Source organism: Crocodylus porosus, unplaced genomic scaffold (assembly GCF_001723895.1).
Source record: "Crocodylus porosus isolate Cpor-Errol unplaced genomic scaffold, CroPor_comp1, whole genome shotgun sequence".
NCBI classification, from domain to species: Eukaryota; Metazoa; Chordata; order Crocodylia; family Crocodylidae; genus Crocodylus; species Crocodylus porosus.
Window position 1 is genome coordinate 1,806,912 of NW_017728904.1, and position 15,202 is coordinate 1,822,113.

Consider the following 15,202-nt stretch of genomic DNA (forward strand, 5'->3'; position numbering starts at 1 on the left):
GTCGGTCTTGCGGTGGTTGTTGTTGAGCACGGGGTGGCCGTTGGAGACTGGCCCGTTCTTTGTCACGTCCTCCTCCTCCTCCGTATTGTCTGTCTCTTCCCGGTCACTTCGCTCATCCTCCACCACCTGGAGAAAAGGGACGGGTGGCGGGGAGCGGATTCAACATCAAGAGAGAGTCTGGGACCCAGGAGTCCGGGGGCACCACTGTCGCTTTGGCATCTCTGTTCCCTGCAGGTCAGGACCCCCTACTCTTTAGCCACCCCCACGGCAGAAACGGGACCACGTTCCATGCCCCCACCCCACCTACCACTCACCATATCTTCTTGCATACAATAAGCTTCCCCTCCCTGAAAACTCAGCACCTGGAGCTTGGAGTGCACGTTATGTGCAAAGAATGAAGAGCCGGTTCTGCCTGGGCCACAGACCAATGAACAGGCTCCGCTCTCACTGCTGCTACTCAGTTACACACTACAACAAAGTATGGGGTGCCTCGACTTCTGCTTTTTAAAAGCAAGGCGCATATTATATTCTGGGGGCGTATGCGTGTGAGAAAATACAGTAGGAAGCTTTTCTCCATTGGAGACCTCTGTGCCAGTCCCATCCCCCCTCACCCTGCAGCAGCAGCTGCCATGTGACCAGTTCTGCAAGGAGGGGCAGAGTGTCCCCAGACACCCAATGGGAGGTTGTGGGGAGGGCTCCCCAACTCTGCCAACTCACCTTTCCAGTTATGAACTTCTGGGCCATGCGGATGATGAGGTAGGCCCAGAAGACATGGAGTGTCAGCAGCACAGCCATCATGGTGTTGAAGAAGTAGTAGCCGAAGAAGGCTGGGTACAGGTCCAGGGGGTACACCACCGTGCAGTGCATGATCCTGCGGGGGGAAGGAAACAGTAGGATGGTCACCCTGGGGTGTCCCACCCCATCCCATCCCCTTAGCTGCCCACAGCACAGGGATGGGGCTCCAGAGGTCTGCCATGGTGGGCCTGTTGCTTTGCTGTTTCAGGCCTCAGTTTTCCTGTCTGTAAAACGGGCACGCACAGACCCGCAAGCTAAAGATCATCAGCATTCATACAGCCCCCGCTTTGTTGCGGGGACAATGAACTACCAGATCGCTGCCCTTTACCCCAAGCCTCACGGTGGGCTGCTCCCCTCATCCTCTTAAAGGAACCCCAAGCCCATAGCCTCAGAGGCCCCTGTGCTCTCATTCAGGTCAGGCTCTACCCTCCTGCAGGCAGAGAAGGCCAGAGCTGCCCCCAGGAGGCTCAGAGCCTGGGTATGAATAGCCCAGAGCTGGTGGTTGAGCTGAATTTCAGACCAGCTATTGGTCTGTGCAGCCAGGTTGGGGCAGAGCCCCCATCTCCTGGGGATATGGTGGAGAGATGGGAGGTATTTCTGAGCAAGCATGGGGGGTCCTGGAGGGGACAGGGAAGGCACAGACCAGTGTGGGGGCTCAGAAGCCAAAGCCTCAGAGGCTTCCAAGAGGATTTAGGCACCCGTACAGCTGCCAAAAACAGGACTCCGCCATTTGGATAAGCCCACCCACCACATGCTTCAGGGCTGCAGGGGTCAGGAGGGAACAGACCAGGATCCTCCCTGATGCTTTCTTCCCGCCCATCTCTGGGGCTGCCTCTCGCAATTGGTGCGGGGCCAGGGCTCACCAGAAAGGCAGGATGACCAGGCGGGTGACAATGAAGACGGCGGCGAAGACAATGAAGATGTTGTTGCACGTGTTCTTCCAGCCAGCATAGTTGAACATCTTGGCAGACTGGGAAGCAAGGGGACGGGTCAGGGGACCAGGGTTTGGTCCTCAGCTGTGCTGGGTCCCAGGCCCAGTCTCTTCTGACCACTGAAGCCGAAACCAGGACCTCCCTCCCGCAACCCTGAGGCTGCACAGACCCAGTGCACCAGGTGCTGTGCACGGCAAGAGATTCCCCCCACCAGTCCAGCCCAGAAGAGGCCGAATAGCCCAGGGATGGGAGTCAGGACTTATGGGTTCCCTACCTGGCGCTGGTGCTGTCATACCCTCTCCACCCACCCCCAGGTGCCCAGCCTTTGCCAGGAGGCAGCTTCCGGGCCTGGGATCTCCACGGCCTCCTGGCTATAACTGATGGCTGGAGGCAGCAAGCTGGGGAACCCAGGAGTCCCAGCAGGGTGTACCTCCAGCAGGTAGTCGGAGGCGTCATGCAGGGCCATGATCAGGGTCCCTGCTCGGATGTAGTTGGCAAACCAGGAGAAGCTGATCAGGATGATGGTTGCCACGTGGTGGATGATCTGCTCTTTGAAGTCCTGCCATGAGGGGAGAGGTTAAATCCTGCCAAGCCTTGCACCGCCAGGAGGACCCAGGAGCAGGTTCTGGACACCAGCCTGGCTCCTGTCCTACCCCAGCACAAGGTGGGGGTATCAGATAGCACCAGCCATAGGGTGGGGCTGGTTTGGGGGGGCTGGCAGGGCCAGCCAGGAGCTGCCGGATCTCAGCCTCCTGCCCCGGATCAAGGTCTCCCTACCTTGCGCTTGACGTCGGAGGCAATGCTGAAGAGCAGGGACCAGTAGAAGGACAGCTCGATCATGTAGTACCAGTATTGGGAGGGCAGCATGCTCTGCAAAGCCAAGGGTGCTGGACTGAACCAGGCCTGGGTCCCCCAACACCCCAGCTTGTGAACCTGTGGTTATGTATCCTATACCCTGCAGTGCTCCATCCCATGGGGATTCCCCAGCTGTATCCCAGAGCAGGGCAACTCCATGGGGGGTGGGGCCTGCAGGCACTCACCTGGATGGGGTGGGGGTATGGGGGGCATCCTGCGGGCACTCACCTGGATGGGGTAGCCTTTCCACACCTCCCGCAGGTCGTAGAACCAGGGTTTCTGCCAGGGGAGAAGCAGAGACCAAGGTTGGCGCACAGCTCTGCCAGGCTGTGGGAGCCAGGGGCAAGAGGGGCAGGGTCCTACTTACATCCACTATGACAGCCATGCCAGCAATGAAAGCAAGAAGGTAAAAGGTGAATCGCCAACTGGAAGAAGGAAGCAGATGGTGCTCAGACCCGCACCAGCCAGGGGGGAAAACAGGACTCTAGGAAAGCCCCCACCCAGGAGCAGGGCCTGGAGCCGGAGGCAGTGCTGACTTGGACATCCCTGGTGCCGTTTGCTCCCTATGGAGGCCCAGCCCAGGCTGTGGGGGCTGACATGGGGCAGGGAGAAAAGTGCTGGGGCCCATGGGTGCTTCCTTCTCTCCTTGCCCCCGCTGGAGCTGGGGGCTGGGAGCCAGGACTCCTGGGTTCTCTCCCCGGGTCGGGGAGGGCTGCAGGGCCGGAGCAGGAGAGCCAGGACTCCTTGGCTCTTTCTCCGGCTCCACTCCCACTGCCTTGTCCTGTCTCTGCTCCTCCCCATGTCTCAGTTTCCCCAGCAGGGCCAGGCCCTTCTCCAAGATGCTGAGAAATTTCTGTCCTGCCATGCCCCAAGGGCTGGTACTGGGAGGGCTCTAGGCAGCTCCCTGCCCACCCCTGCAGCCCAGCTGGGCCCCTGGCCCCCCCAACCACCGGCCCGGCTCCTACCTGGCCTCCCGAAACTTCTTGAGCAGGCTGGGCCGGTCCTGGTTGCGCCGGCGCCGGAACCAGCGCTCCACCTGCCGCACTGAGCAGCCACTGCTCTTGGCCAGGAGCTCCACGTCCGTCTAGCGGGGGGAGACCCCAGTGGCTTATCATCCGTCTGTCCGGCTGCTGGGGCTGACTTGGAGCCCCGGGGCTAGGTCTGAGCCTCGATTTTTTTGGGTGAAACCAGACCCTGCCCCCCACATCAGTGCCCCTCACTCCCGACCCATAGCCCCCTGCCCCCTCCCATAATCAGGCCAGCCCAGGGGTCCTACAGTGCCCAACTGCCCGGGCACTGGACCCCTTACCACCCCTCCTCCCCAGGGCTTCACTGCATGTGGAGACCCCCAAGTCAGACCCCCCCCAGGGGCTCAGGGAGGTGGGGAGGGACCCCAGCCTGCTCCCCCAGAGCCGGCAGGGGCCCCCCGTACCTGCTTGGGATGCTTGGAGGCCGTGGCGTAGAACTGCTCCAGTGTGGGGTTGGGGGTGGCTTTCAACCGCACCTTCTCCTTGACGTTCAAAAGTCCAGCCAAGGGGGTGGCCACGTACCTGGGGGGTTGGGAGAGAGGTTAAACATCCACATGGCTGCCCCCCACCCCTGCAGAACAAGCAGCTCCTGCTCCCTTCGGAGGCAACGTGGCCTAGTGGAGAGTACCCCAGGCGTCCAGGATCCAAACTCGGGAGCATTACTGCCACTGCCCCGTGCTTCAGATTCCCCCGTGGCAGCACAGGGCACAGAGACCCCTGGGGAGCACTCGGAGACCTGCCGGTGGGCCCCTCATCCCCCCAGCCCTGAAATCACCCACGACAAGGGATCTCTGCACCTGTCCCCAACTGGGACCAGCTCCTGGGAGCAACTGGGAAGAGCCATGGAGGCCACCAGGGTGGGGGCAGGAGGGGGGAAGGATCAAGGAGTTACCCTGGGGCAGATCATGTGCAGTTATCCCAGGGTCACTGATATTTACCCCGATCCTGGGGTGGGGGGGCAGTCAGTCCAGACCAGCTGGGGCTTATCTGCCTGTGACAGAGGCTTTATCCCAGGGTACTGCTCCCACCCCTGCCCCAGAGGGCCCAATCCTGGCTGGGAGTGGAGTAATGGGGGGGCAGTGGGAACGCCCCCCAAAGCCAACTGTTCTCAGTCTAGAGTGGGCAGAGCTCCCAGCGCCCCCCTCCCCCCCAGCGGTGTCCTACCGTGGGTGCCCAACAAAGCTAGTCTGTGCCCGTGGCGACACGCCGGCCCCCCGGCACCGCCACCACCACTGGGAGGCACAAAGCGCCCCATTGTGCTGCCTGCGGCCTGGCCCTACCCCCATGCGGGCTGGGGGGGATAGACTGCAGCTCAGTCCAGGGCTCAGGGCAGCTTGGGGATGGGAGGAAGAGGGGGTGTGCTGGTCTGGGGGGGCGTTCAGGTACCTGGGTTAGTAACCTGGGTTACACCTGGCTTGGTGGGGTGGAGCAGTGGAGTGGAGCCCGGACGCCTGGGTCCCATCCCCAGCTCAAAGGCAGGGGGAGGGCTCACGAGGAGCCCAGACACCTGGTGCCTGGTACAGCCCGGCTCCTACCGCGCCCCAAGATGGGTCCGCAGGACACCCAGGAGCTGACCCCCCGCCCCCTGCCCCATACTTACATCTCAAAGAGGTGCCGGACGAGAAGGAAGAGGAAGGCGAGGGGTAGGGTGATATACAGGTCGGCCGCCTTGGCGTAGACCCGGCCATCGCGGTCCTCCAGATCGGCCCATGTCAGGTTGGCCGGCAGCCACAGCCGGTCCCACCAGAAGCAGTTGTACAGCGTCTGCAACATCCTGCGGGACAGCGCGGGGTCAGCCGTGCCCCAGGCCCCCAGCCTGGCCTCGACACCCCCTGGCCCCCCAGCCCCACCTGTCCCCAGCTGCGGCGTGGAGATGCACGGCCGCGGTGAGACCCGCCAGCCTCATCCCTGCCCGGTGGGCGCAGATCCCCGTCCCCCAGGTGCCCTCCTGCCTGCCCCGCGGACGCGGCCGGAACGCTGCGGCCGTTTGAAGCCCAGCGACCGTTTGGGACGGGACGTGGGGGTGGGGCCTTTGGGACTGGGTGCGAGGAGATGCCCCTGGCCCCTCGGGGACCCTCCGGCCTGGAAGGCACGATCCAGGGCCCCTGGACCCCATTTCACTCCTCTCCCCAGTCGATGCCTCAGTTCCCGCCTGATGGAGGGGGCAGCTCGTGGCACCAAAAGGCCACGTTCCCCTCGGTGTCCCTGCACTCGCCGGCATCGGGGCTGGGAGCCAGCACGCACACCCCCCAGCTCCACGCTGCCCTGTCCTGGCAGGGCCCGCGTGAGAGGGAGCCCTGGGGAGAAGCGATCAAGGCATCGGCCCGCCCAGCACAGGGGCACCCGGGCCAGGGCCCGACAGCGCCAGGAGGGAAGGAGGCTGCACGTGGCTGGGACGAGCGCCCGGCCTCCCTGGAGCTCAATGGAGGCATTGAGACACCGGCAGCTGGAGCCAGGCTGGGGGCTCGGCCGGCTGCACCCACAGACGCCCTGGCTGCCCAGAGCCCGATGGGGTCCAGCCAGGGAAGGAGGATGCTCCTGTAGCCCTCAGCCACCCGCCAGCCTCACCGAGGTCAGCCTCGTCTGGCAAGGCCTGGGTGAGGGCAACCCGGTCCCTGCACGGCCCCGTCCCCATAGGCCCAGGTGCTGACGGCCCCCAGTTCCAGCCCCTTTGGGCCTCAGGGGGTTCATCGGCTCGCACCAGGTACTGTTCATCCCTCCCAGGTGGAAATGGGCGAGGTGGCAGCCCTGAAGCGGAGCCAGGCGTGTGCTGTGAATCCTCCCTCCGCCAGCGCTGCGTGTTGCAGCACAGCCCCAGGCAGCCCTCTCCCTAGCGCGGGCGGAGAGGCTTCATGGCAGACAAGCCCTGGTCCCTTGGCAGGGCAGGAGCTGCAGGTGCCTCACAGGCTGGAGGGGATTGTAGAGCAGCGGGATGGAGAGACAGACGTGGGAGGGGAAAAAAACAATTAAAAAAATAAAAATCAACTGCCTGCAGCCCCACAGAGCCTTCATCAGATCTACCCGTGGATCTGATGGCCACTCCCAGACATCACAGTCCCCGCAGGCTACAAGTTCAACCCATCGTGCCCCGAGCGTGGACAATGCTTGCAGCCGGGCAGACCCCCGATGCCGGCTGGGCGAGCAAGTTTGCTGTGTCCAGGAGATGCTGGCGCGTTGCTGGGAGAGGATCTGGGCACAGGAGCAGCATGCGGATCCAGAGAGACCTCGGGGGTGGTATCACTTGCTGGGACAGAGCCAGACTCCCAAAAGAAGGGACCGTCCCAGCTGCCGCTGGTCCTCTCTGTGCCAGGACAGGTGCCATTAGCACTGGTACTTAGGCTACAGAGGTCACCTTCATGCCAGGAGAAGCCTGAAACAAAGCCCGAGCACACAGACATCCGTGCCCGTTGCCCCAGGATGAGGAGCACTGTCTGCCTCGGGATACCGCAAAATGCTCTTACCCCTTCTCAGGGTTTCATAGTGCTATGAAACACCAGTCTACAACCTGGCTCACGTCCTGCCAGAGGTTTGCCCCCCTGTGTTGCTCATAGCCCAGCACCAGCATCTCACCAGACCGTCACGGCCTCTGGGTCCAAGAGGTGCAAACCTCCTCCCCAGCTGGGAGCATCTGCATGGCACCCCCAGCCTCCTCATCCTCCTAGCTGGCAACCAGCCCCTTCCCCCACCAGAAAGGCTCCCAAATCCCCACAAAGGGAAGCAGCCCAGGGTGGCGTTAGTAGCCCTGATCCAGATGGAGATGGAGACTGGAACGTGGCCTCCCAGCCGGTGCAAATCCCAGAGAGTTCAGACCGGGGGCACTGGGTGTAAGCATGTGTACACACACATGCAGACACATGCAGGCCGACTGGATTAGGACATGGCCCATGTCAGGGCTTGTCTCAAGTACCACCCCTGGAAAACAAAACACCCCTGGGTAACCATGAAGAGAGAGGTCTGGACAGCAGCTTGGGATTGGGATGCAGGAGTGTGGCTGTCTGGGCTGCAGCTGCCCCTGGCTCTGTGGCAGTGGGGACCTGCGGGCTGTATCACACACGTTTCACACACACGCACACAGAGGAGGGGAGGTGGCAGGGCTCGGTAGGGGGGATTTACCGGCAGCCCAGGGATCAGGACCCCCGGCTCTGCCCCAAAAACAGGCCAGGATCCTAAAGTCAACTCCCACTTTCCTTCTGCTCCCTCTGAGCCATGCCTGGGGGGCAGAGAGCAGAGCACTGGGCTGGGGCCAGGCAGGCACATGAAGAACCCCCATCTCCACCTCACCCCACCAGGCAGCTGGAAGCCCTGAGATCCTGGGCCCGAGACCCTCCAGCACCCCCAGGAGCTGGGTCCTGTGGCCGTACCCCCACGAGCTGCGGCCCCAGACCCTCCCCCCCACCTCCAAGCCCCGCAGACTGCGCTGGCCTTCGAGTACAGACTTTGCCCTGGCTCTGGTCCACTGAGTCAGGGCGGGGACACAGCCGGCAGGGGGTCTCCACAGCCCAGCACAGCCCCTGCCTACCCAGAGCAGCCGCAGGCCTGGGCCGAAGCCTTGGGGTCCTGGCCTGGCTCAGCCAAACCCTCTCGTGCATGGGCTGGGCGCCACTCGAACCCACGACCCCAGCCCCATGGTGCCTGCTAGAGCCCAGGGCTGGTTTGGGCACAGCCAGGGTTAGGGCCCGCGAGGCAGGTGCCTGCAAAGCCAGTGAAGGAGAAGCTGGGAGGGATCAGGACCCACTGTGGCTGGGCACTGCTCCCCGCCCTGCCACCAGCAGGGACAGCCAGCCAAGCAGGCCTGTATCCCACCCATCCGCACCTGCCCCCTCCAGCTGGCTGGTCCAGCTCTGCTACACTCAGCCTGGTGCCAGGGCCTCCCAAAGGCACGTGCGCATCTGCTGCCAAGCCCAGGCCTGGTTGACGGTCACTAAGAGACGTCCCCATGTCCCTAGTAGCCACGGTGCCAGCATGGGACCAAGTCCCCCAGTAGCACCCCCCATGGCTAAGATCAGCTCACCCCACAGTGCTAGGTGCTGCACAGACCCAGGACAAGAGATGGGCGAGACTGGAGCCTCCCCTAGGCTGCTGCAGAGATACAGGGAAGAATTCAACCTGTGCCTCAGAGCAGGGAACATGGGATGGCAAAACCCCCTGGAGGCTGCCCCATTTCCCAGCCCACCCTAAAATGCAACCACCTCTGAGTGGGACCAGGGCAGTGGCTGCCATGGATGTAGGAGCTAGGGAAGGGTTTTGGGGGGTGGCACAGAGCTCCCCTGACCATGGGCATCATGATGCAGCCAGGACTCTAGACACTGCTGGCAGAGGGGGAAGGGGGGACACTTGGCCGTGCCCTGTTCCCTTGAACTACCGTCTCCTGGAGCATCCAGCTCCCCCATTTCAGCCACCACCTTACAGTTGAGAAATCCTGACCTGCCAGCTGGGCCCGAGCTCCAGGACTTTGCCCCCGGCCCAGAGAGTCACAGAGATGATTAACAGACAACCCGACTCTGGGCAAGGAAGGAAGGGGGAAGGGTCCAGGGTTATCTCAGGGCCTGGATCACTCGGTCTGGCTCCTGCACCCACCTCCTGCCATGACCCAGGGGAGGGCGATTCCCAGGGCTCCCAACACCAGGATACAAGATACCCCCACAGGTGCCAGACCTGCCCATCTGCAGCTCAACCCCAGGCAGACCCAGCCCTGGTATAATCCACGCCCAGCACAGAGCAGAGGGGCAGGGATCGGAGCCAGCCAGTCTCACGGGAGGAAACCCCTGGCTTGCAGCTGGCCTCCATACAGTAGGGCTTCCCCCACCTAGCCTTAAATTCCCATCTCCTGGAGTCAGGGGAGAAGTCCCAGCCTCCACAACGGCAGAAGAGGCGGGTTTCAAGTGGAAAGGGAGAAGCCGGGAGCCGAAATCTGACAGCTGAGGCTGTGACAACTTGTGTCCATAGCGGATCAGCACAGAAAGGGGAGCAGGGCATCTTGTAACCCACCCCCCTGCAGCTTCATATGCAAGCCTGACCCTTTTGAGTCCCAGGGAATGACTGAAGTGCGAGCGACTGAAGACGCCTTCCAGATGACTAGGGTGTGAGGGGAGGGAGGACAAGGCAGGGAAGTCCCTTGGGGTTTGTCCGGTGCCGGCGTGAGGAGACCCGGAGCCATTCAAGAAGCACAAGGCCGCATGCTCGGGAAGGGGACGAGCTGTCCCCAGGGCAGGGAGCCTGTACTCAACCGTGTGTCCGACTGCCACCGCCTGGGTCAGAGAGGGTCCCCACAACCGCCCAGGCTGGGCCTGGTGCAGACTCCCATCCCTTCCCCCTGACCCACGGGTAACCAAGGAAGGTTGAAGCACCAAGGAGATGTGGAAACCCTCTGCCTTCCTGCTCCAATGCAGCCGGGCTCACTGGGGAGCCCCCCGCCCGATCCACATGGCCCCCGGGATGGTGGTACACGGAGCCGTATGCCCACCTCCACCCAGCCCCTGGCATCCAACCTCCTCACCCCCCAAAGCCCACACACTGGGGTCAGCACCTCCAGTCTCACACAGAGGGAAACTGAGGCAGGTGAGTACTTATCATGTTCAGGGGCAATAAACTTTTTTTTGGGGGGGAGAGGGAAGGGGGAGGGAAGGAGAACTGCCCACCAAGGGGGCTGGAGCGGAAATCAAGGGGCGAGTGCCCAGCGTGGCAGGGCCAGGCTTGGCACAGCTGAGTGGGTGCTGGGCAGGGGGAGGAATTAGCAGGGCACTATGCTTGTGCCCCCCCCCCACCCCGTGCGAGATACCAAAACCTGGAAGTGCCAGGCCTGGCAGAGGCAGGGGAGGAGGAAGGGGCTGGGCAAGTCCCTCCCAGGCAGGCAGTGCCTGGCGTGGGGCTCGCCACCCCCCTCACCAGGCGGAAGAGGGAAGCAGATCATCTGACCAAACAGGCTCGGGCAGGAACTCAGACAAGCCCCAAGCGGCTCAGGTCCCAGCCGGGCGCTGGGACTAGGGGCACCCGCCTGATCCCCGACGGGTGAGGGGCCCCAAACCACCCCCAGCAGCTGCAACCTAGTAGGGAAGCTCACAGCCCAGGCCTGAGCACCCCCTCTGCCCAAACACCCTGCAGCTCTGACAGGTGTCCCATGCCACTGATTGCAACCCCACAAAGGGAGAAGGGCCCCCTGCATCCATTATACAGATGGGAAAACTGAGGCAGGACACCTCAATTCCACCACTGCCTTGGGCAGGCAATTCTCCTCCCCATACCTCAGTTTCTCCACTACCCAACAGCCACCTGGGACAGGGGACATCTCACTATCGCAAAGATGCAGCCCCACTCTGTGGGGGATGGGACCTGTTCCCCCTCAGGACCCCGACTCCGGGGTGCCAGAAGCAGCCGAGATCAACCCCTGCTGCCGAAGCCTGAGGCCAGTGGCCATGATGCGGATACACAACAGGCTGGGGCAATCAATATTTCCTTTCAGGAGCAGGCTGGCCCAGAGCATGGCGCCCCGGCAGCCCTGCCAGACCTAATATTAGCTCGTCTACTTGAAGAGGTAGCAGTTTCTATTTGCCTTCATCCCCTCCTCCTCTTCAGGCAGACAAAGCAGCTCTGTTGGGCTCCCACTCCAGGCCATAACCAGAGAGCCAGGGCAGTGGGCAGGGCTGTCCCCGCCCAGAGAAGGGGCCCAGGGTGACTCTTGGGGCTTTTAAAGGGCTGGGGGTGCCCGCTGGGCATTCAAAAAGGTCTCAACCCCTTCACGCTGGCCTGCAAGTTACAGCCAGGGGAGCACATGGTCTCCGTGGCACGTTCATCCAGCGCCCGGCACTACCAAGGGGCATGTGGGGAAGGGCAAAGCAACTGGCCTGAAGCCAGCTGCAAGCGTGTAACCCAGGAGTCCTGCCTGCCTCTGCTAGCTGTAACCACTGCGCCACGCTCCCTGCTGTCTTCACAGGGCAGGGGGCTGTCCGAGCTTCCCTGAACCCTACCAGGAGGGTTTAACATGGCATCTGCCCCCTAAGATACCTGAGGAGGAGTCACCACCTCCTCCCCAGACACCAGCTGAGCTGCTGCAGGCAGCCTAGGAGATTTGGACACCCACTTCCTATAGATCAATGTAGGAGCCAGTGGCAACCCCTGAAGCATCCTGATCGGGGTGAAGCAACACAGCCCCCTAGCACAGTATAGCTGTAGGCCCAAGGGGGCTGGGGCTGTAGCAGCCGCAGACAGTGGGTAGCAAGCCCAGTTTACTCTCCCACCATGGGAAGGGGCTTTAACATCCCCCCACCACTCACCCCCACATTTTTACCCTGGGGACCTTGCATCAGGACCAGGCAGAAATCCCAGAGCAAAGGTATCAGCTGGGTCATACAAGGGTTAATGAATGCTGCCACCTGGGCACGAGGTGGGCCAGACGCCCCACGGCACCCACCCACACAGCCCCGACGAACCCCGAGCCTGGCGTGGGTGGGGCAATGGGTTTGCTGCCCTGTGTGGAAGGAGAGGGTCAATCCCACATGCCACCCCTTGCCCTGCAGTACATACAGCCCCTAGCACATGGCATCCCCCTAGCAAGCCCCCCCTCTCCTGCAGGAATGGCATGTGGTCAGACTCTCTTAGTGGCACCCGGACAGGGCCCTGCCACCACCCCCGGCGGGTCTAGTTATTAGACGAACATACCCCGTATCTCCCAGTCCTGAGCCGCAAGCCAGGCCAGGGAGGCCACTGCGACACACAAGTGGCAGGTGATGGATCACAGAGGAGATGGGCAGCACAGTGACAGGTGAGGCAGGGAGCAGAAAGCAGAGCAACGGATCAAGTAGGGAGCACAGGGCAGGAAGAAAGCAGAGCAACCAGTGGGGCTGGGGCACAGGGCAGAAAGCAGAGGAACAGATCAGACAGGGAACAGAGGGCAGGAACAAGAAAGCAGAGCACCTGGGGGACACAGAGCAAGAAGCAGAAACTAGAGCAACAGATCAGAAAGAAGGCAGAGCAGCCGATGGGACAGGGAGCAGAAAAAAGAGCAGCCGATAGGACCGGGAAAAGGGACGGCAGTTGCAGTTGGGGAGGAGACAGGGCTGGTTTGCCCCTACCCTGAGCTACGCCCCGGGCTCATCTGCAAACCGAGAGCCTTGGATGATTCCCAGCAAACGGGACCCGCGGCACGGGACGAGCTCCCTGCCCTGGACCCCCAGTGCGCCCAGATGGGCCAGGGCTCAGCTGAGCCATGGTGCCAGTGCCGGCCCCAGTACCAGGAGCTCACAGGGGGATGTTGTGAACCCACATGCCCTGTGCTTGGCTCCTGACTGCCCGACTCAGGGCCCAACAGCAGGGCAATGCGGGGAGCAGGACCCGGGGGGGGCGACACACATGCTGCACCTGGTAGGCCGAGACAGGCTGGGGTGGGTATGTCTCCTGGCATTGCCATCCCATGCAGATAACCGTGCAAAGCAGGCTTCAGCCTAGGCCATGCCAACCCACCCCGGCCTGGAGGAGCCCCCCAGAGACAGGCAAGCTGGGCCAGGACCCCCGCCAGTTCCTTCCCCTCTCATCCACCCAAGCACAGAGCCCCACAAACAGCAGCAGTTACTCTGAGAAAAAGGCTTTGTTACTCCCCCGCTTTGACGATCACCTAGAGATTGTATTTTAATTAAAGCTGCTTAATTAACCCCAAGGAAAACTGACATCAGCCACCTCACACTAATTACAAGTGCAGGAGATCCCGCAACCCTGCCCATCCAAACCCACTGCTGAGAAGGGCTTTAAAATGAAGAGGCCTGGGAGGATTTCACCCCAGGATCAAAAGCAGGGTGCAATTATCAGCTGTGCCAAAGTGAGACACGAATGCTGCCCACCTGCGGGAACCTGGCTCCCCACAGGCGCAGCCTGATGGGAGATAAGGACGGAGCCCAGCAGGATCCACCAATTCAGCCATGGGAGCCGGCTCCAGTGCCAGCAACATGCCAGGTCCTGTCTCGTTCCTCACATGGCAGCCCTGGCCTAGCACGTATGTGCACATGCACACGCACCCCAGGGGAACAAGGAGCCCATGAGGCCATTGGGCCCAGGCCGCTATTGTCACCCTGGCTCCATACAGCCGCATTCAGGATCATCCCAATGCTTTCAGCTCGCGCCATGGCAGCAGGGGAACCGCGCGCCTCTGCCATTCCCCAGCTACCAGGTTTCTCCATCGCACCAGGAAGCCAGGGCAAGCAGAGCAGAGACGGGGAACCCGAAACCCGAAAGCCCTTGGGTTTCGCCAGCATCAGAAGCAAGTTCCGGGCCTAGAAGTCGATGACATGCCATTGTACGCATTAGAGGAGCATTACCCCACACACACGTGTGCTCAGGTTAGTTTACAAGGTGCCAGCCTACTCTGACTTCTACTCAAGCCACTACCTATGTCTCTTCCCACCTCCCCTCCTCCAAAACCAAGGCAGAAAGAAGCCAGCCAGAGCGGCTGCATAAGTAGGAACAGGTCTCCCAATACCCCCTGCCCCTCAATTAGAGGACAGGTAGGGGCTGCACCAAGCTGTTGTCATCCCCCAAGTCCACCCTCCTCCCTTGCCAGACCTCAGCGACTCTGCTCCCAGCTGGAGGATGACCGAGGTTTTCCAAGCAATCCTGGAAGCCGAGCGCAGAGAGGGCTTGGGTTTCAGGAAGCGCTGAGCGCCCGCCCCAAAAAACGCCCCCCAGCTCTTTCAGTGACCCACCTTGGGCTCTCTCCAGCACCTGGGATAATCACCCCGGGGTCTCCAACCCCTCTGCACCCTCCCTGCCCCCTGCACCAGGCAGCAATGCATTCACATGGGGGGAAACTGAGGCACACGGACAGCAACTAAGGGACTTGCCCTAGCGGCAGCTGGACAGAGGAAGGGAACCAAGCCTGGCACTTCAAGCCCATCCTGCCCTCACCCCACGCCCTGGGCTAGGCACAGCAGTAACACCCTTTGGCATGTCACCCCTTGGCTCCAGCCCAGCCAGCTCCTAAATCTCCTCTGTCTGGAGACCCCAGAGACCAGGGGCCTCCGTCCAGGAGGCTGGGAGCGGGACCTCACCCACACCCTGGGTGCCTGCAGGGCCCAGCCTGGCACATGGAGGGTCAGACATCCCTGCTCCCCCTGCCCCTTTACACCCTCCGGGCCTGCTGCATCCCCCTCCAGCCCCAGAGAAACCTGAGGGGAACAACAAAGTTGCTTGGGAAGAAAGAAAAACAACCACCCCAAAAAACAAGGCAAAATGTAAGAGTCCCGGCTTCCCCGCCGGCCCCAGGCACGGGGTGGGGGCGATGCAAAGCCGTGGCCCCGGGAGAGCTCCCAGCCCAGCTTGCACTAGGCAGGCGCCATCAAAGCAGCAACCCGCCCCCGCCTCCACCTTCCGTCTCTGGGGAGTTTCTTGCAAGGAAAACGAAGCCCCCCCCGGGGGCAGGCCTGAGGCAATGCCGGGGGGAGGGGCGGGGGCAACGCCCCCCCCGCAAAGTTTGCGAAGTCAGATGGGGCGGGAGGGGGGGGACACGCACCGCGACCCCCTCCCCCAGTGCACCGCCTGGTCAGCTTCCCCCGCCAGAAACTGACGCGGCCCGCGGGACTCACTCCGGAGCGGCTCCGGCGCGGCTCG

At 62.3% G+C, this 15,202-nt stretch overlaps 2 protein-coding genes across 4 annotated transcripts in view; both read right to left on the minus strand.

Annotated features, from left to right (window-relative positions):
* CERS2 (ceramide synthase 2) lies at positions 1-15,196 on the minus strand (the record flags this gene model as incomplete). The annotated part of the gene is made up of 11 exons (XM_019556735.1): positions 15,178-15,196; positions 5,211-5,384; positions 4,015-4,132; positions 3,548-3,666; positions 2,950-3,007; positions 2,811-2,861; positions 2,505-2,597; positions 2,158-2,286; positions 1,659-1,765; positions 718-871; positions 1-126 (listed from the first exon to the last, which is right to left on the minus strand). Coding segments are annotated over exons 2-11 (1,128 nt in total), but the record flags the coding sequence as incomplete, so codon positions are not given.
* The window catches only part of FAM63A (family with sequence similarity 63 member A), a 22,917-nt gene continuing 18,415 nt past the window's right edge, over positions 10,701-15,202 (minus strand). For all 3 annotated transcript variants that reach the window (XR_002105015.1, XR_002105017.1, XR_002105018.1), the window contains one exon: positions 10,701-10,711. The gene's annotated coding sequence lies outside the window, so the exon portion shown is untranslated. The remainder of the gene's footprint in view (positions 10,712-15,202) is intronic.